This window comes from Drosophila tropicalis, unplaced genomic scaffold, assembly GCF_018151085.1.
Source record: "Drosophila tropicalis isolate 14030-0801.00 unplaced genomic scaffold, ASM1815108v1 contig_952, whole genome shotgun sequence".
NCBI classification, from domain to species: Eukaryota; Metazoa; Arthropoda; class Insecta; order Diptera; family Drosophilidae; genus Drosophila; species Drosophila tropicalis.
In genome coordinates this window covers 436,698-456,901 of record NW_027173453.1, presented here as the reverse complement: position 1 = coordinate 456,901, position 20,204 = coordinate 436,698, and the positions used below count along the sequence as shown (strand labels likewise).

At 40.0% G+C, this 20,204-nt stretch overlaps 5 protein-coding genes and 1 long non-coding RNA gene across 8 annotated transcripts; 3 read left to right on the top strand and 3 right to left on the bottom strand.

Annotated features, from left to right (window-relative positions):
- Positions 1-161: 161 nt before the first annotated feature.
- Positions 162-1,516, bottom strand: LOC137586219 (uncharacterized). The gene is made up of 3 exons (XR_011033731.1): positions 1,315-1,516; positions 308-391; positions 162-246 (listed from the first exon to the last, which is right to left on the bottom strand). It is a non-coding gene; the product is annotated as an uncharacterized lncRNA (long non-coding RNA).
- On the top strand, positions 1,217-3,394 carry LOC137586218 (protein THEM6). The gene is made up of 3 exons (XM_068302222.1): positions 1,217-2,120; positions 2,333-2,547; positions 2,611-3,394. The coding sequence occupies exons 1-3, from the start codon at positions 1,961-1,963 to the stop codon at positions 3,010-3,012; spliced, it is 777 nt and encodes a 258-aa protein (XP_068158323.1). The 5' UTR covers positions 1,217-1,960; the 3' UTR covers positions 3,013-3,394.
- A 946-nt stretch (positions 3,395-4,340) lies between these two features.
- Positions 4,341-5,472, top strand: LOC137586221 (protein THEM6). The gene is made up of 2 exons (XM_068302224.1): positions 4,341-4,448; positions 4,660-5,472. The coding sequence occupies exon 2, from the start codon at positions 4,711-4,713 to the stop codon at positions 5,290-5,292; it is 582 nt and encodes a 193-aa protein (XP_068158325.1). The 5' UTR covers positions 4,341-4,448; positions 4,660-4,710; the 3' UTR covers positions 5,293-5,472.
- A 3,081-nt stretch (positions 5,473-8,553) lies between these two features.
- Positions 8,554-14,766, top strand: Tsp5D (Tetraspanin 5D). 3 transcript variants are annotated; one of them, XM_068302208.1, is made up of 7 exons: positions 8,554-8,763; positions 8,899-8,952; positions 11,845-11,985; positions 12,620-12,811; positions 12,911-13,105; positions 13,180-13,340; positions 13,409-14,766. In XM_068302208.1, the coding sequence occupies exons 3-7, from the start codon at positions 11,923-11,925 to the stop codon at positions 13,647-13,649; spliced, it is 852 nt and encodes a 283-aa protein (XP_068158309.1). In that variant the 5' UTR covers positions 8,554-8,763; positions 8,899-8,952; positions 11,845-11,922; the 3' UTR covers positions 13,650-14,766. The 3 variants fall into 3 exon arrangements, with proteins under 3 accessions (XP_068158309.1, XP_068158307.1, XP_068158310.1); XM_068302206.1 differs by having other exon boundaries at positions 8,554-8,767; XM_068302209.1 differs by having other exon boundaries at positions 8,562-8,698.
- Positions 14,767-14,946: 180 nt separating this feature from the next.
- Positions 14,947-16,009, bottom strand: LOC137586265 (uncharacterized). The gene is made up of 4 exons (XM_068302280.1): positions 15,779-16,009; positions 15,587-15,709; positions 15,370-15,501; positions 14,947-15,030 (listed from the first exon to the last, which is right to left on the bottom strand). Exons 1-4 carry the CDS (start codon positions 16,007-16,009, stop codon positions 14,947-14,949), a joined length of 570 nt encoding a protein of 189 aa, XP_068158381.1.
- A 1,411-nt stretch (positions 16,010-17,420) lies between these two features.
- On the bottom strand, positions 17,421-18,220 carry LOC137586259 (uncharacterized). The gene is made up of 2 exons (XM_068302267.1): positions 18,078-18,220; positions 17,421-18,015 (listed from the first exon to the last, which is right to left on the bottom strand). The coding sequence occupies exons 1-2, from the start codon at positions 18,115-18,117 to the stop codon at positions 17,441-17,443; spliced, it is 615 nt and encodes a 204-aa protein (XP_068158368.1). The 5' UTR covers positions 18,118-18,220; the 3' UTR covers positions 17,421-17,440.
- Between the last annotated feature and the right edge of the window lie 1,984 nt (positions 18,221-20,204).

Genomic DNA, 20,204 nt, shown 5'->3' with positions numbered 1-20,204 from the left:
GCTCACAACTACGGCCATACTAGGCAATAGTTTCTGTAGCCCAAGTTCATCCGATCAATCAATCTGAAATGAATGATAATGAAGAAATATATGATTTTTAAGAGCAGGTTGCGATTTAGTAGCTATTAAGTAAGAATAAGTTAAAAGATGGCTTAAATCCACCCAATTTCAATTTGTTTTAAGAATTTCGTTCATTTCAAATTTGTTGGAATCAAATGAATCGTTTGAAACTAGTCCAGCCAAGTCCTTGAATAAAAAAGCTTTAGATTATTAAATCTCTTAAAATTATTTTCATATGATTTTCCACCTGGATTTCTAGTAGATAAAATTTGAAGCTGGCTTAGCTGTGGCTATAACATTCATCCTTCATCCTTCATCTCCGGCATCATTCCTAGAAATGTAAATGACCAATGAGCCACATTCCATAAAAAAATATATGCATAAGATTTATTTGGGGATATCCTTTAAAGATTTAACCACCGAACATTTATCTCTGATCAACAAGCGATAAAGATAAAGAAATTCTGCAGATTAATTTACTCATTAGGGTCTCACTTGTGTCTAGACTCTAGAGTATGATGGAAAAAGTCTAGTTCAGAGAACAATTGAACGAACTTTGCATTTATTTGTTAAGTATTGTTACGAACAGAGAACAAGAGCGATAAAGAGAGAGAGAGAGAGACAGAGAGGGAGAGAAACTGATGCAATTTCCATCTACTATATGTATATTATTGAAATCAGGAAACAGGAAATGGTAGTGGGTTAACAAGCTTTTTCTTCTCTCTGAGCTTATGGCAACAGGTTAGGTTCTCAATCAACCCTTAAAAAGCTCAAAAACTAAACAAAATCCAATCTTCACCCCATACACGTGAGCTTAACCGCCGTCCAAGAGGACGTCAGCTGTGGAGAAGAGCAAGACCAAGAGCACATCGACCGTCGAACTTCGCTCAGTGCGCAGGCACATTGGCCAAGACCGAGACCGATGTCGCACGTTGTTGTTGTTGCTGCTGATGATGATGATGATGATGATGATGATGATGATGATGATGATGATGATGATGATGATGATGATGATGATGATGATGGCGAATGGCGAATGGAGGACGGAGAACGGAAAACGGAGACGAACGAAGGCGTCGGAGACGCCAATGCTAGGCCAGGCCATGCCAAACCGAACCCGCAGCAGCATTTGGTTTTGGCTGTGGCCAAAAAAATACGTTTCTCAGTGCGCTGTTTGTCGCTGCGGTAGGCGCGTCGTATATTCAAAAACCAAAAAAATAATAAATAAATAATAATAAAATATTAAACACTCACTTTTCCTTTCGGTTGTTGTTTTTCGGTTTTTTAGTTGATTTGTTTTGTTTTGTTTTTGTATTTTGTCAAGTGAAAAATTTGAGTTGTTTTTCCTGTTAACGAAAAAAAATAAGCCTACGAAAATAAAACGAACTAACTAAAGTTTTCGGTTCACATTGAAGCTAGAGAAGCGTCCGTGTCTGTGCGTCCAGGAACACACACACGCGCAACTCGTACATACATACTATATCCTCGGCCAGGAGCCCTTGATAGGCGTAATTATCAAACATTTGACAATTCCATTTCAATTTGTCAATAAAATCACCTGATGGGTGTGTGTGGGTGACTAGAGTGCCAGAATATGTCAGGAGTATGACCTAATTTCCATAAGAAGCAAAGGCGACAGCTACAGCGACAGCAACAGCAGCATCAAGGCTTAGGTCAGGATAACAAGTCAAAAGCAAATCGCAAACGAAACGTAACGAAGTAACCCACCCACCCGCGACAACTAGCACTCCCCGCCGCACAATCCATAGATACATATATAGATAGATAAGACAAGAGGCACTTGACTGGCTTCCTAGGTGGTATCCCAGCCCCCACCCCCCGCCTCCGCCACCCCTAGCTAACCCGAAATACAAAATTGTATATTGTATTCCTTGCGAGTATGGAAGAATTGTGCTATGTCGTACTCAGTTGCCTGCTGGTTATAGTGGTGCTCTATGGACTCCTGGAGTTGCACTACTTCCTGCGCATGTGCCTTTGTGTGGTCCTGGCACGTTTTGTGAAGCGACGCTGCCACATACTGGACTCCACCACGGTGAATGGTAAGAGAATTTGGTCAATATGGTCAAGAAGTTACGTAAAGCTTTACCTTCAACTTGGCCGGGTTCCAATTGAGACCCTGGCCCTAGCCCTAGCCCTAGCCCTGGACAAGGTGATGTTGATTGTGCAAGTCGCCGCTAAGCCCAACCAGGCCTAACCCTCCTCCCGCCCAATTAACCACCTTTTTGTGTTTTCTGTTTTGGTTTCGCTCTAGGTTTGTGCCTCAGCAACGATGTGGACACATTGCTCTATCACATGAACAATGCCCGTTACTTTCGTGAGCTGGACTTCGCCCGTGTGGATTTCTATGAGCGAACCAAATTGTATAGAACCATTACAGGATTGGGTGGCTCAGTGTTTCAGGGAGCAGCAACGATACGATATCGTCGCTTCATACGACCCTTTCATCGGTTCAATATAGTATCGAGAGTGAGTCATCATAATATCCTGCCATGCCCAGTTATTTAGCTAATTACTTCTCTACTTCCGTAGATTATCTACTGGGACGAGCAGTCCCTGTTCATGGAACATCGTTTTGTTCGGCCCTCGGATAAGTTTGTCCATTGCATAGCCATTTGCCGGCAACGTGTAATCGACGTCTCCATGGAGACGGTCATGTCCGCCCTCTTGAATGCTGCTACATCCTCTCGGGCATCAGTAACAACGCCTCTGCCGGTGCCTTTAAGTTCACCGACTAGTCAACAGCCAGGTGGGATTACTAATCCCGCCATGGAACCCTCTCATGCCGAAAATGGTCATGCCCACAGTCAGCAGCTGCAACAGCCGCAACAGGTCTTTTCCACAGTAAAGCTGAAGCCGCCACTGCCTCCAGAGCTGGGCAAGTGGATTGAATACAATGATATGTCCAGCAAGAATCTACGCAGCGGCTGCTGACCTGGGGACCCACCACTTAATCCTACTCTTGATATTTTTGTTACTATTTCTTACTCATTTCAGTTTTTGTGTGAGTCTGTGTGTGTGAAATGTGCAAAGTTGTTTATCTGTGTGTAAGTGTGTGTGTCTGTGTCAAGTGTTTAACTAACTGTAAGATATCTACCTATGTATGTAAAATGGCCCTAGGCAAGTTCCAAGTTCCTCGTCTACTCGTCAGCCCTCCAAACCCCCTTCCCCAGATCCTTTCACATTCCCCGTCATATGGTAGTCCAATGTTTGTGTATATAGGATTACAAGAAGCTTAGTCATAATACTAAAAACAAAAAAGATAAAAACTTGTGCTTAGTCTTCTGTATGTATAGAAAATGGCAATGATGATCAATGGAAATGTGTTTGAATTTACAATTAAGGGCGGGCAGGTGCCTAAAAGTATGCTATGCATTCGTTAGAATATTTATTTATTCGGTCGTTTGATAAAATCTAATCAGTACTCAAGTGAATGTAAAATGGGTGAAATTTGCCCCCTAAAATATGCAATAGACAATCAATGACCTTTTTTTAGCACAATAAGTTTTGAAATATCCATTAGATTGAAAATAATGTATACACATTTTATGGGCTTTCCAAAAATTTGTTTATTGATTTAAAAAAGTTTAATTCACATTGCATACTTTAAGGGGCTTATGACCACCAATATGGTATCAATTTTGCTCTAATTGGTTATTTTTAGAATCTATGGTAATCACTTTAGATAGGAGCTCTGTTTAATTGGCTTACCCTTTTACTTGATAAGAATATTTTTCATTTAGACTTCGTCTTATTAAAAATTCCATTGTCATGTTCTAATAATTGCACTCTACAACGGCGATTCGGACTTGGGCCATTTGCCAGCTGCTGGGAAAATTTGCCTACAAATCTGTTGGCACTTCCGTCAGTCTCAACCCTCTCTCTCATTCTCTACCTCTTTCTGTCTGCTGAATTCACATGTATGTGACCCCTGACGACTTTGATGCCATTCAATAGAATTTTAAGCGTATGATTGCAGTTTTTATGACTGGATCAGAGCTCAAATCAATTTGCCTACCTTTATACTGTAGTCTTTGTTTTGTTTTAGTTACTAATATTTGTTTGGCAAGAGGCAAACTTATATTACAAAAGGTAATGGTGCGAAATAGGGGAATTTGTTAATAATTAACGAAAACGAATAGCAAACGAAATCGAAATCGAATGTGGATAATCGCTCTCGATCGCACTCCCTCTCTCTATCTCACTTTTCACTCTCTCGCTCTCGCTCTCGCGCTGTTGTTGTCTGGTGAGTTTCAAAAGTGGCTGCAGCTTTCTTTCGGTATCGGCCTTTGTTTCAGTTGTAACTTGTCCGGCCTGGCGATCGGTTGCTCCCACTGCGTAGAGTGCTTCATCAGAATCCCAATACTGAAGTAAGTATCACTAAAGTTGTATAGTCTGGTGGGGGCTAAGCAGCCGGGTTCAATGCATATATTGACATCCAAAACTTAAGATTGGACTTGGCACTCATGGGGAGTGATCATGGTTCATAAATCATGAAACATCGACTTTCTCTATGCGCGAAGAGTCTTTCTTTTTCACCTCAGACACACAGTTAACATATGTAGTAACTAATCATTACAGACTTGCTAGAGAGACAGACAGAGCGAGCGAGGAAGAGAGAGCAGTGAGATAATGTCGTGGCTGGTGCTTTTACTGATCCTCTATGTGATCTGGGATGTAAACTACTTCATTCGCTGTGTATTCACCGTGTTTGCCGGCAAGCTGTTTCAGCGAAAACGCAAAGTCACCGACACCACCACCATCTATGGCCTGTGCACTTCCCAGGATGTGGACATATTCATCCGGCATATGAACAATGCCCGCTACTTGCGTGAACTGGACTTTGCCCGTTTCCACTTCTACGCTCTGACCGGTCTCTATGAGCGTATACGGGAGCAACGCGGAGGTGCCGTCCAAGGGGCCAGCAGTGTCCGGTACCGTCGCACCATACCCATTTTCCATCCGTATAAGATTCAGACGAAGCTCATTTGGTGGGACGAAAAGGCCATCTATTTGGAACAACAATTTGTTACCCTCTCGGATGGTTTCGTGCGCGCCATCGCCATGTCAAAGCAATCGATCACCAATTGCAATGTCCTCGATATTCTTAATAAGTATCCAGAGGCCAAGCAAATGCCAGAGATGCCCACCGAGCTAAAACTCTGGCTGGATGCCATCGAATTGTCTAGCCAGAAGTTGCGTAAGGAGAAATGAAACTGATGCAGACTAAGTTCGATATCATTTGCATTATATCGAATGATATTAGTGATTAAGTCGCTACCTCTCTTCTGTTTTTTCTTTTCGCTTTGCATTCATATGTATGTATGTTTGTGTTTTTTATAGTTTGTTTTAAGTTAAATAAAGAAATGGATTTTTTTTTTCTTTAATATAAAAGTAGTCAAAGGGCAACGACTCTTTTACCTGGTTTTCACTTTCTTTTATGCAACGACATGCGACAAATTATGGCTGAGTAAGACATGAGCTCTCCGCTGACTCTCCAATGACTATCCATTATGAAGCTCTGCATGCGAACAGCACTCACAACTCTAGAGTCTAGACGAGATCAAGCAATGTATCCAAAGGAGTGAAAGAAAAGCTATTCTCCCATTCTCTCCCATTCTCATTTCCTATACATTTGTGTGGCTTACAGTTGAATCACAATTTCCAGGCGGGTTACTTTTTCATGATTCCCGCATACAATCGGGATCAATTCTTTTGCACTTGTTGTTTCCAGTACAAATTCGTCAATGTTAAATCGCTTTCATTTTTGATGACTCAATTATTTGCATTGGTTTCGATAAAAAAACGAAATCTCGAGCTTTGTAATGCATAAAATCCCCAATAGAGATGTTGAACCCGAAAGGTAAGAAGGGGGAGATAATAACACAAGCCATTTTTGAGGTCATGAAAAAGTGTTTGAAGTTCAATAGGTAATAGTAATTGGGGGGTGCTGATCACGGCCCTGTACTTAGTTTTTCTCCATCACGTCAGGATTTGCAATATATTATTGCATGATATAGGCATAATATTGTACTAAAAACATTATTATTTTATCCTATTAATATATTAGGCTTGAATTAACAGAAATTTACAAAATATCAAAGAGTTAATTCATTGTTATAATGGATAATATCTTACACTCTGGATATAGTTCTATAATGAGTAAAATTTCAACCAAAAAGTATGCTATAGGGATTCCAAGTATTGTCTGCTTTTTAATTTTAGAATTATGAAACTCTGTTGCGTGTAACATATTGTTTATTAGTTATATGTGCAAACAAGAACTAGTTTTCTTACACAGATTTTAAAATCTGTTAAGAAAGTAGAAAATTTTTGTTTAATGCCTATTTTCCAACCTCAGATCTTCAGATTTCACAAAATCTGGACGTGATGAACAAAAACCAAGTATGCACCGAATGCACCTGAATTAGTTAGAAACACCTCTCAAGTTAACGTCAGCAAAAATCATGTCGGCCTGTGTAATAGATGAATTCAAACAAAACACTTGATAAATAGATTTTACAATATGGATATACACTTGAATCCGGCCATAGCGACTCCGCTTATAACGTCCGTCCGGTTATAGTGACTAAAGTTCAAAGAGTGATTGATTGGTCCCAATGCAAACTTATATGAAAGGGCCTCCGATTAGTACGTCTTTCGGATATAACGACGAAAATCGTCGAAAAAGGCCAACCAGGAAGAACAAAAAATACATACAAAATTAAGTTGTTCGATTCAAAATTGGATCCTGTGGCGAAAATTTGTAGTATACAGTTTATCTTAGTTTTAGTAGACCTAAAACTTTTTCTTACAATACAAAGGTATACAATCAGTTATTAATAAAAGTCACTGTTTTCGACCGATCGATCCTATGGGAGCCAAATGATTTAGTTATATCCTAATAGGGATACGAAAAAACAAACATCAATTGCTATGAAAATGCCTCAGAAATTAACAAAGTTATTGAGAAAAGTCACAGTTGGGATCTATATGATACAGTAATCCGATCCGGCTGAACCGAGATATATAAACTGTGCAGTATATACAAGCCTTCATGCAAAATTTCAACCCTTTAGCTTTACGGACGGTCGGATGGACGGACAGACAAACATGGCTATTTGAACTTATCTCGTCGTGCCGATAGAGAACATATGTACATACATATATACTTAACCGTTACAGATGCCCACCATATTTACTGTACATCATCTCAATAGAATGACCAACTCAACGCGAGAACTTGACATATGGAAGCTTACGTGGACCCAGAAGAATCCTTTTTAAAAAAAGGATAAGGCCCATATGGATTTGCAGAGTTTGCTGATGATGTCTGAAGCCATGTCTAAAGATCTTTTGTGAAGATAACAGAAAACAGGAGGCCCTAAATTTGTTTTTCCGATAGCTAGTTCTCTAAAAATACTTTAAAAAGTTATTTGTGATGAACTGGAAAGATTTCGATTTTCTTCGATTTATTTCACAAACAAAACTATATGTTCTGTTTGCAAAAGTCGTGTGAGTGACCCCGGAATTGCCCATAGACATATTGTATGGGGTCGGTTTTTCTGCCTGTACGAAAATGCAAGAAATCATTTGGAAAGAAGAAAATTGCTGAAGACATGCCGGAAGAACAGTCGGAGCAGTCATCTTAAGGCCAATTATTTAAAAGGTTGATGATCGGTGTGGAAAATCAATGAACAAATTCACAATTGTTTAAGATGTTAATACCAATCTTCTGTCGAATCAGTTAGTTGTTGGTAGTTGTGCACGATGTTTAGAAATATATGACTTAAAGGATAATGTGAATTTCAGAAGATTTACTAAAATGGTCAAGAAATTATTAGCTTTTGGACCTTTGAAGGACATGGAGCCTTCAAGCCACCATTGACTATAAGAAACTGTTTATTTATTTAAACATTTATCATTGAGCCACCTTTAGTGCAATTTAATGCAGATAGACTGTGTGTGTGTGTGTGTGACATTGCAGACAACATTGCGTATGAGTGATGGTTTTTATACACGTTCATTTTTCCCCCCATTCCAGACAAGCAGCCAGCTGATCGTGTTGTTCTTGTTGTTGTTATTTATTCTTTTAGACTTTTCGTTTTATTTATTTTTTTCTTGTTGTGTTAAATGTGGATCAAAACGTGACACTGAAATCTAAACATATAAATCTCATTCATGAAGCAGAGTGAGCGATGGAAACAGGGAGAGAGAGAGGAATGGAGGTTGCAATTGTCACCATTTCGTCTTCAGAACCTCCGTTCCCCCCCCAACCAACATCCTCCACCCTCCCCACACACCGACTTAGTCTATGGCCACTGAACAACCGTTCAGTTCCATTGCATTTACCCCACAAAGCTCTTCGTGAGTGCGTTCGTTTGGTAGTTCGGGTTTTTTGGGGCTTCGTTCGGATTGGCGCTGGCTCCCGCGTCGCGTCTTCTTGACTATTTTTAAAACGGCAGTGCGAAGAATTGTCAGTTGATTTTGAACAGCCGCAACGAGCGCATAGAATCACGCGACGAGACAATAAATTAGAAATTAGAATCAAGCACACACCAGAAAACAAATAAAAACCGAACGAACTGAACTGAAGAAAAAACCAACCAACCAATTTGTTGTAAAAATAAATGTGGAAAACCACAAAAAAGAAAAATTAAATAAAATATATACACCCAAACATATGTATGTATGTACATATGCACAGACATACATATGTGGTGTAGTGTTCATATCGAAACCTATAGATATCTATAGGCGGCATTACGAAACTATATCCTCTGATTTGTTTTTGTTTTGTTTTTGTTTGACCGTGTCCAGTCCAGTAAAGAGTGCGGATTGAGTGAGATTTAACGAGATCAAATACCAGCAAAAGTAAATATTGAAAAACTAAACAAAGTCCTATTCTAAGATCCAACAACAACAACAAACAATCCAAAGTAATTCGCAAACAAAAACGACAAGACGGCAATGGGCCACGAAAGGAACACCAACGGGGAACACCACAGATTACAGATTGGCTCGAGTCTGTTGCACCTTTTGGCTAGGAGGGGGGCCTGTGGGGAGGCAAAGGAAAAGCCAACAATGAAAAAAAAAGAGAAAAACTTTGGACAGTTTTCAGCAAATAAACTTAAGAGGTTGGCTAGTCAAATGGTAAAGAGTCTCAATATCAACTATTCCAATTGTATGAGAACGTGAGTCACGAACCAAATGATTGACCAAATATCGTTTGAATTTATTCACGTAACTAACTAAACCCAGAACTTGCACAGTTATTATCGAAAACAAACAACTAAACCTAGTTTCCTTTAACTGAATAAGAGGATAATGGAAGATTCCCGGAAACTTTCGATTTCCACAATCTGGCAACTCTGATTTATAGCACTTTTTGACCTAGGCAACCTATTCGAACTATTCGAAAAGATCCGATTAATTAGTATTAATTAGAGGTTTCATCAAACAAATGAACACATGAAATTTAACTCTATGTATTTTATGTATACTTTTATCATTCTTAAAAGGATCGAAAAACTCTTGCTAGTTGAGAGGAACTTGTTGGCCGAATCTTGATTACATTCTAAGAACCCGTTTTAGAGCCTAGTTTATCTGTAGTTTTATTTTCACCATCATTTTCACGTTGCCATCTCTTCTACTCGAGAGTCGATAGTGAAAATCTTTGAAGCAGTTTTTTGTGTTTTGTTTTTGGCCAAATGTCGTCGACTTGGCAAAGCCGGACTCAAGCTGGAGTTGGAGCTGGTTTGCTGGTCCGCAAAATGTGGCAATGAAAATTGTTTTGATATCTTTTCTTCTGCCTCTGCCATTAGTACTTATCTTTTTTGTTGTAGTTGGATTTGTTTTTCTGCTGTAAAATGATCTCCGGAGCCAGAGCTCCATTATGAAATGGGAATGCCATAAAAACAGACGAAATGAAAAAAATGTGGACAATTTCCATGGCATAAATCACTCTCGCCAAACATCCGCCCAGGCCCAACAGCAAAGTCAGAGCCCAGTGACTCGAATTATGATAAATGCCCAGCAGGGAAAGGGAGTATATCTACATACATACATACATATGTATGTGGTGATGCCTGATGCCTGGGGTGGGGGGCACACGGGGGGGGGTTAATCGCAAAATTTGCAGCGTCAAATGGCATTAAGCCCAGCCGCGTTATTGAGTTAAATTGGAAAATAAGCGGACTATAGTTGCGCTTGCTACGCTTTGCTGTACTTTGCAATTGTTCGCACTTGGAACGATCGCGACGGCAACGCGAGCGAGTGCCGAGCAAGTGCCTCCCCCTTATGGTGGCCCAGAATATGCCCCCATTCACCCCCATGCCCAAGAGCTAAGCTCGCTTATTATTTGCACTATTTCATTATAATAGTTTTGCTTTTTTTTCAATTTAACTCTTTCCACATTCCTACAAAATGAGATTTAATATGCTGACTAAATGAACTACGGCTTGGATTATGAGAGGATCGTCAAGATGATGTTCCAGCATGTGTTTGTCGCGTGGATTCTCAAGTTCACTTCTAGTTCTTCTATTCCCCTAATCTCTAAGGAAACTGAGTTTGAAATCGAGGAATCTCGATCGAAATCAAGATAGAACTTGCAACCTATTTAATCTCAAGGATCTTCAAGTCCTAGATATCAGGCTTATTAGGCATTGAAAGTCGTATGTTCGTCTGCATTGATATTTACGTCTAACGTTGGACTTGTCCAAACTTATATCATTTGAAGTCTGGGCTTACGTTACGCTACGTTTTGACGTCTTAGGTTTCCTCATAAATAATATATTGAAATCTGTTCTTTTGTCTGACTGAGCTCAGAGTATTGTTTGACTTTTCGTATTCGTATGACCATAAAATATGTTCCCATCCGAAAAAAACAACAACAAAAATTGTATTGTATGGGATGCAGCATGGATGGAAAAACCTGTTGATGTTGATTGTTTAGACAACATGTCATAATTAGCATATACATATATATACTCTTTTTATGTATGTATATACATGTGTATGTACATACATCAGTTATGTGGGTACTCAGTTATGTGCTATGAAAGTTGTGTATGTAAATTTCACAAGTTTCATAAGATTGTTCAAGACTTGTTGGTCTTAAGAAGAGAGTTTTTCCTCTTGCTACCATTATAAATTTCAATCTTGTTTTCTGACAGGCCAAGTAAGGTCATTTTAGAATGACCTACCAAGATATATACACACACACTCGCACACTCATTGTCAGACCTATACCAGCTGAAACTGGATCAAGAGAAACATTTGCCAAATTGATGCTATTTGTGTAATTTGAGTGGCAAGGGAATTTCACAATATGTAATACAATTTTACATTTCATTACTAGATGGTTTGTTTGTTTCTATATAATTTGCAGATATGTATGTATGTACATATATCGTATATATGATATTATATGCAACAGCTGCAATTGCTTTGCATATATACATATACATATATATATACAGATATCAAACAAACAAAAACAACCCCTGCTGGGGTATCCATTGAGTGGGTGGATGGATGGATGGATGGATGGGCACTTTAGTTACAAAAGGGAAATGCCAAATGGAACAGCGAAATTTATGTTAAAAATTTATGAATTTTTAGTTTTATTCATATACAAATTCACACACACACACACACACACACACACACAATGAGGTCGCTCATTTAATAGATACAAATGTATCTAATGAATGCAGCGCTGCGTGCTCTTGATTTATGCTCAGTCTGTTTCCCATTTCTTTGCAGCTCAACCTACTACGCCACCCCTCCCTCCACCCGATACGGACCCCTTACGGACGGACACCACCAAACACAAAATACGAAATGGGCAACGCCGGCTATACATGCATACGTCGCACCTTTTGCTGGCTCAACATTATACTCTGGGTAAGTTGCCACCAAAACGGAGAAGCGGTGGGTTAGGGAAGGGAGACTGAAGATACCTGGATCTCAGATACCAAACCAACGGCGGATATGCAGCAACAGCCAATCAATGCAAACATCAAGAACTTTGCCGACAGACTTTTGTCGCTTTGTCTTCGTCTCCACCCTCGTCTCCATTCCCATCTCCTCTGTCTGCAGCGGAAGCAACAAGCAATGACAACGCATCCCAACACTAACCCATTGTCATTTCCTCCATACTCCATTCTCCGTTTTCCCCTGGAACCCTTTTGCCATTGCTGTTGTTGCTGTTGCTTCGTCGCCTGGTCAGGACAGAATGATGTTAGAGTAGCTTGAATTATTCATGAACCAAGTAAGCTAACAAAACGACCTTAAATTCGTCTGTGAAATGCCCCACACTAGACTTAAGGACAGAAGCAAGGTACGATCTGCAAAATTTTCACCTACTTCACAATCAGTAAAGGCTGAAAAAATGAATAGCATACTTTTAGGAGTATTTTTTTCATCATTTTACATGCTGACAGTCGAATTTCGGGGTCAATTTTCTAGCAGTTGTGAATATATTTGAATTGGTGGAGAGATTTTGACACGTGGGATAACTCTGCTTCTCATTCCACAGCTGTGCAGCTGCGCCTTCCTTGGAGCCGGTCTCTGGCTGCGCCTTAGCTACGAGGGCTATGCCACACTCCTGCCCCAACATGCCGGCCTCAGTGCGGACACGATTTTCATGTGCATCGGCGGCATTGGCTTTGTGGTGAGTTTCTTTGGTTGCTGTGGCGCCTGGGTTCAATCTCGTTGCCTGCTTGTGTTGGTAAGTGTACTCTGATGGATGATGGAGTTTCCTGTCTACTTACATCCCACCGTCCCCGTTACCGTTACTGTCCCCGACTCTCTTTTTCTTCTTCTGCAGTACTTTATGCTGATTGTGATGCTATTCATGAGCGAGTTTCTCGTTGGTTCCATTGCCTTTCTCTTCCGCGGCGGCTTGGGACGCACTTTGGCCAATGAGCTGCGCTTTGGCATTGAGAGGCATTACAATGCCAGTGATCGTGGCTCGCTGGTGGCACCCTCAGTGGCAGCGATTTGGGATAACGTTCAGCAGTCGGTAAGTGAAATTGCGGATTGCACCAAATCTGTGTGTACCTTCTATCATCTCTGCATGTTTTTTGGAAAAATCAGTTCGAGTGCTGTGGTGTCTCCTCCTATGAGGACTGGTATGACATACAATCGTGGAGTGGCAAACGTTGGGTGCCCGAATCGTGTTGCCGCACATTGTACGATCAGCGTCAGCTCTTGACCGAAGGCTCAGGCGATGGTCTGTTGCGTATGGACTGTGGCAGGTAAGCTCTTGAATCTCTTTGAGCTCTTTTACTCTCCCTCTCTCTTAAATGGTACTTTCCATCTATAGATCGGAGAATCCATCGTTGTGGTGGGACAAGGGATGTGCCCATTCGTTGCAAAACTGGTTTAACGGTCAACTGAATGTGGTCGGAGCCATTGGCCTTGGTATTGCATTTGTACAGCTTTTCGGACTAATCACCTCCATGCTGCTCTTCTGCACGGTGAAGCATAAACGAGCCTCCGATACATACAAATCGTATTCGCCATCAATTGATCCGCAGACACGTACCAGCAGTTGGGAGGACTGAACGAGACTCTAGAGATCTCAGGAATCTCAAAGCAACCACAAAAACAAAAACAATTGTTTACCCGGGTCTTCCGCCTTTCTTTCTCTGTCTCTGCGAAATGTGCCAAAAATTAATTTAATGGAAAATATTTAATTTTTTTTTTTTTTTTTTGTGTTTTGTTTATTTGTTTGTGGTAGGAGGAAAATTAAGAAAAAAATATCTAAAAAACATATACAAAAACTTAGGTCAGCTTCAGAAACGAACGGAGGCTAACCTAAGGCTAAACTCTTAGTTAGTGGTGTATTGTCCATATTGTGATGTGCTCCTATTAGTGACTAGAGAAGGCCCCCGCCCTCTTTCCCACCACCCAAAATAATACTCAATTAACCCGTGTGAATGGGTTTGGGGGGCCTTGAAGAATCAATTACAAATATATATTTATATCGAAAGAGAAAACAAATAATCAGACAAACTTTGGCTATGCCAAAGATTCTATATCCATGCAGTTCTCAACCAACCAGATTGTGGTTTTATGTCTTGACATTGATGATTTTAGTATTCTCATTTAAAATTAATGTTCTCTTTCTGTATGTAGTCCAATCTGCACGAAGTTTGCTATGAAAACGCAACCCAGAACACTTTGTCTATCGATTGTTCTACTGGCAACTGTATGTTATAGTCGTATGATCGGGCTAATTCGAAAACTCAACCTATCTATGATAATAAATAGCACAAATACAAGGTTTGATTCCAATTACTCTTAAACCGAGTTCATGGAACTGATTTAAACAGACGGACAATGGGTCCATCGATATTGATATCCCCTGCAAGGATATAGAAAACAACGTGAAAGGTCAACGTTCTCCCATATGTCACCGCTCCTTCTGAAGCATCGAGTTCTCTTTCATGTAACTCAGACATAATATTATCTATCTATTATATAAGATATATTTACTATATTTATTTATATGTCTGCAATTTAGTATTCAAAAAACAAAAATTATAACAGCAACTGCCCGCAAAGCAAAAAGAGAAGATGTAGTTAAAAATATTATCATTATTATTATAATTATTATTATTATTATTATTTTATTGCTAACTTATCACATTCCTAAACAGCAACAAGAAAATAAACAAATTACAAAACATTTCGTTTTAAGTTACAAACAATAAATTAAATTATTTATTAAAAATACAAATGAAATAGAAAAGAAAACAATAAAAAATGATTACAAAGGGACAGAGAGTGAGAGAAAAAAGAAGACGGAAAAGTAAACAAAAAAGCGAACACAAATACCGTTATTTCATGTTGCCACATTTAAAGCCCCACCAGTTTGCCGCCTATAATGTCCAATTGGGCCGTAATGCCCTTCGAAAAGCTGCGAGCCAACTCTTTGGGTTTCTGCCAACCAGAGAGAGAGAGAGAGAGAGAGAGAGAGAGAGAAAGAGGGTAGAGAAAGAGAGAAATGAAGAGAGAAATAGAGAGCAAGTAATGAGGAGAGAGCGAGAGATGTTTAAATTGGAGATCGACCTTGCCGAGAGACACGGCAAATTGCATAAGAGAGAGATTTTAATTGTCACCTCATCGCAAGGTAACAAAACTTGGCTTAATGGTGCAATAAAAGCCAAAATATTGACTTTGGATCGAACAACAATTACACAAAACTCAAGATGAGCACAACCGTCTGGTATGGGTGAGTTTACCAAGTGTCTAGCTCATATCGAAGCTCTTGCAACTCACCTGTATGAATGTGTTGAGAATATTGGAAAATGCCTCGTAACCATTGACAATTGTACGGGAAATGCCATCGAACATGTCGCCATTGTTGCCATATTTCTCATGCTCACTGATGCTATCCAAAATGGGAGCCGGCTTTAGTTTCCGGCACGAAAAACGGAACGGATACGGACAATCGAATGAGCAACATTAATTGGATGGGGAAACAAAGAGAACTCACTTGCACAACATCCGTCAACTTCTTCTGGCTATTATCATAGAGACTAAGCACTTTGGAGGGTATGGCCTCATGTTCCAGATTCACCGATTCCGCCGTCTTGTCCGGGGCGGGCAACAAAGAGATCTACAAAGTGGTTAAACTTATGATTATTTTCACTCCGTTCGATTACTTGTTTTGATTGTTTTTTGTCACCTTGAAGCCAGATTGACTGGCGGCAGCTGTTTCCGTTTGTGATGCCGATTCACTTTCAGCAGCATCTTCGGCAAATGCGTCGAGTGCTCCAAAATCGGCAGCCGATACCTGGGCATCGATGGGAGTGGCTCCATCAAGGGTTGTGGGTGCTATGGGCAGGCCTCCAATGCCCGAGGACTGCATCAGCAACATTAGCAGAAAGCCGGGGCAAATGCTCATCATCATCATCATCTTGATCTTGATTGCCGCTTATGAAACCAAACTTTTTACCAGTGTCTGACTCTCTGACTGACTCCTACCAACTAGGTCCGAACTAGTCTGTGCGCTACCAAGTCCGAATTTCAACTGAATGCCGCGTCTGCGCAACGATTTTATTGGTTTAACCCGTCAGCTCGCCATTGTGGCCATTGACACATACTCTCACTGCCAGTGCTTGGCCTGGAGACTCGAGACCGCAGACGGGGAAAAGGTTTGGGGTTTTGGTTATATGGACTATGGAGCGTGTATTCGTTGTATGTTTTATTTTTGCCATTACTTAGCCACGGTGTGGTATACATATGTAGGTATGTGCATACATATGTATTTATGTATTTATTTGGCAACTGAAAACGACGGACGAATGCTCTGCCTAGAGCTGGCTAAAATTAGTTTAGGTGGGAAACAAATAAAAGTATTTCAACTGATTTTCATTATTTGTTTTAGTTGAAAAGGCCCTAACCTAATCTTTCAACCTAAATTTCGTTTGTCACTCAAATGTGACAATTAACGAAATGAATATATGTAGTTAAGTTAACTAACCTAACCTCATATATGTATGTATGTATTTTAAGTTGCCGACAATTTGCCAGTGCCTTCTCCTCTAATATGCATTGCACATAGCCACACACTCACACACACACACACACACACTCGCACATTCATTAATGACAATAACAACAACAAGAACAACAAGAGAGAAAAACGCAATCAGCCAGTTTCCCAAACCTGACCCACTACACCAGCCCCTTACCGCATATGGACAGGGGTCCATTCCTATTAATTCCGCCACCCCCTTGGGCCAACTTCAACGTCATAAGTATTGGCAGATAATATGTAAGGCATGGCACAATAGCAAAAAGATACCATTCGGGTGAGCATACCCCCGTGACGTCAGCAATGCGATGCCTGCCAAATACATACATATGTACATACATATGTGCAACAGCATTAACTTTGCTTGGGCCTATGTATCTTCTGTTACCACTTACCATGACAAATGCCGTTAGCTATCTCAGTGTCTTGGCAACTTGTTGCTCTCAACAAATGTTGCCATCGCGACAGCTGTCGCAACAATGAGGAAGGAAACCAAAATCAGATGTCTCTGACATCACCCGTTTGTCTGCCTGTTGTGTGTGTGTGTGTGTGTGTACTCAGTTTACTCAGTCAGTTGGTCAATTCCCAACAAGATTTGCTTGTTTTGAACTTCCCTAACTCCCCACTCCATGCACCTCATTTACCCCACACACTCCATAACTCCCCCTCTCTTAGCGACCAGCGAAGATTGTGCAATCTTTTAGCTTAGCCGCCGCCAACGCCGCCCACTTTTACTTTTGCACTCCAATAATTAATTCCTCTGTTTGTTATTGTTGTTGTTAGTGTTGGATTATAAAATCAACTGCCTTTTTAATAGGTATAATTGAAATCGACATGCTGCATCCACAGAGGATCATTCTTGTAGGCTTCGTCGTAGAGAATTTCATCTCCGATTTTTAAAATTAAGGGTTCGGGAACTTCGGCTTTAGTGTCCGTCGCCTTGCCATCGTTAGTTATCGGCTCCTTCTCGCGGGCCGTCTCCTTGGACTTAGGTCTGAACTGATCGTTTCTCTTCATCTCACAGGTGCGAATGACCAACCGTTCCTTGGCTTGGACGTCTTTTGGCTTTACGGTCGTCTGCTTCTTCTCACTCTTCATCACCTTGGCCTTCTGGTCTTCCTCGAACTTAGCGAACTTCCTTTTGCGCTCCTCCAGCTTGATCAACTTGGCCCGTTGCTCCTCTAGCGGCTCAGCATGTTCGTACCAGTTGTCCATGCCCACCAGAGCCCGCTGATTCAGCAGACGCTGGCGCTGCTCCGGATAAGCAGCTCCGAAAAAATGCGTTCGATGATAGTGACGAACCAATTGTTCATGCGTGGGATAGGGTCCATGTCCAGCCCTCCTGCGTTTGTTCATCGGTCTTACATGGCGCTCGTAATATTCGTCTGCGATGCATTATCGGTCAAATCATGTGTGGAAGAGTTTCTTACCATTTGTTCTTACTTACCTAGAGACAGATTGACCACATTAACAATACGATTGCTCATTTTCAACTTTCTTTACAGTTTTCCGGGTTTGGTTTTAGTTTCCTTTTTTTTTTTCTTGTTAAATAATTTTTATTTATTTTTGTCTCACTAGGATCTTTCTCCGGCAACTGCTAGAAATCTTATGAGAAGTTTTAGTCGATTGCTTGAAGGGCAAATCTTTGATGAGTGAAATAAAAGTCGCAGCTAACTAGGATTTCAAATCAGTAGAGTATTTTTAAATTTTTGAATGCTGGAAAAAGAGCCTACTGCAATAATACTATTCCAAAAAACACAAATTGTCAACTATTTCGCCAGTCAAATCAACCAGAAAACACTAAAAATCCATTGAAAATCTACTGACCAAATCGCCTTGTTAGCTGATGTGAAAATATATCTGAAATCATTTTTCAAAAAATAAGCGTGTGAATCAAGCTTTTAAAGAAATGTTCAAATGTTTAAATACATAAACAATTATCTAGAAAAATTATGACAATATCTAAGTCTATAACATAAAGTCTTCGAAATTCATGTTTTACCTTATTTATTGAAATGGGGGCTTATAGCTTGCATTCAAATCTCAATTAAGGTCAACTTGAAATAAAGTTCAAATGTTTCAAAAATGTTGAAGTCGGAAGAATATTTGCAGGAATACAGTCTTACAATTAGGCTAAAATATAGAACCATCAAAATACATTTTCATTCCTTACAAAGTTCACCTTTTTCCTAAAGTCGGTTATACTCTTGAATTTGTCAATATATCCTTTGAACCGCTTAACTTTCTGAATTCTTAGTCTTGCCTTATTAAAAAAAGGTTTAAAATGCGTGTCTTACTTTCGTATATGCTTGTTAATTTTTCCAAAAACCGGCTTCATATTTTTATACCCTTGCAAAAATTGTATATTAATTTTGGTCAGAAGTGTGCAACGCATAGAACGAAGCATCTCCGACCAAACAAAGTATATATATTCTTGATCAGGACGATGAGACGAATTCAAATAGCAATGTCCGTCCGTCCGTCCATCTGGATCAACGCAAACTCCTCCTAGACCGTAAGAGCTACAGAGCTGAAATTTTGCACGTAGGCTTGTATCGGATCGGACGACTATATCATATAGCTCCCATACAAACGCCAAAGTCACGAACAGTGACTTTCCTCAATAACTTTGTTATTTTCTGTGCTATTATCGTGAAACTTAATATTATACAGTTTATTACGCCTATAAACGACTGTGCCAAATTTGATCAAGATTGGGTGACTATATCTTATAGCACCCATAGGATTACGGCGAAAAACGGTGACTCTGATCAAGAATATATATACTTTGTATGGTCGGAAATGCTTTCTTCTATGCGTTGCACATTTCTGACCAAAATTAATATACCCTTTTTGCAAGGGTATGAAAATATATGTATATTTATAAAAACAAAAGCAAAGCTAAGTAAATTATTAATCGATGTGTTAGTCTGTCGATATTTTTATACCTTTGCAAAAAGGGTATATTAATTTTGGTCACAAGTGTGCAACGCTTGATCAGCACGACGAGACGAGTTCAAATAGCCATGTCTGTCCGTCCGTCTGGATCAACGCAAACTCCTCCTAGACCCTAAGAGCTACAGAGCTGAAATTTTGCATGTAAGCTTGTGTATCTCGGATTCAGCCGGATCGGACGACTATATCATATAGCTCCCATACAAACGCCAAAGTCACGAACAGTGACTTTCCTCAATAACTTCGTTATTATCTGTGCTATTATACAGTTTCTTACGCCTATAAACGACTGTGCCGAATTTGATAAAGAGCGCGTGACTATATCATATAGCTCCCATAGGAACGATCGGTGGAAAACAGGGACTTTGATATATATCTTTATTATTTTCTACGCTAAGATTGTAGGCCACTCTTTCGCAAACATAAGCCTTTTTAGATAAAACGTTCTTCCACATTGATGGCTAATAGGTAAGGAAAGAGTTACCAAAAAAGTTGCAAGTTTGACGCGGTCGAAGTTAGCCCTTTGATCTTGTTTCAAAATGTGCTAAATGCGATTCAACTGAGAAATAACATTTTGAAATAAGGTAGCAAGAATCAACATAAAATAAGCAGAGATTAT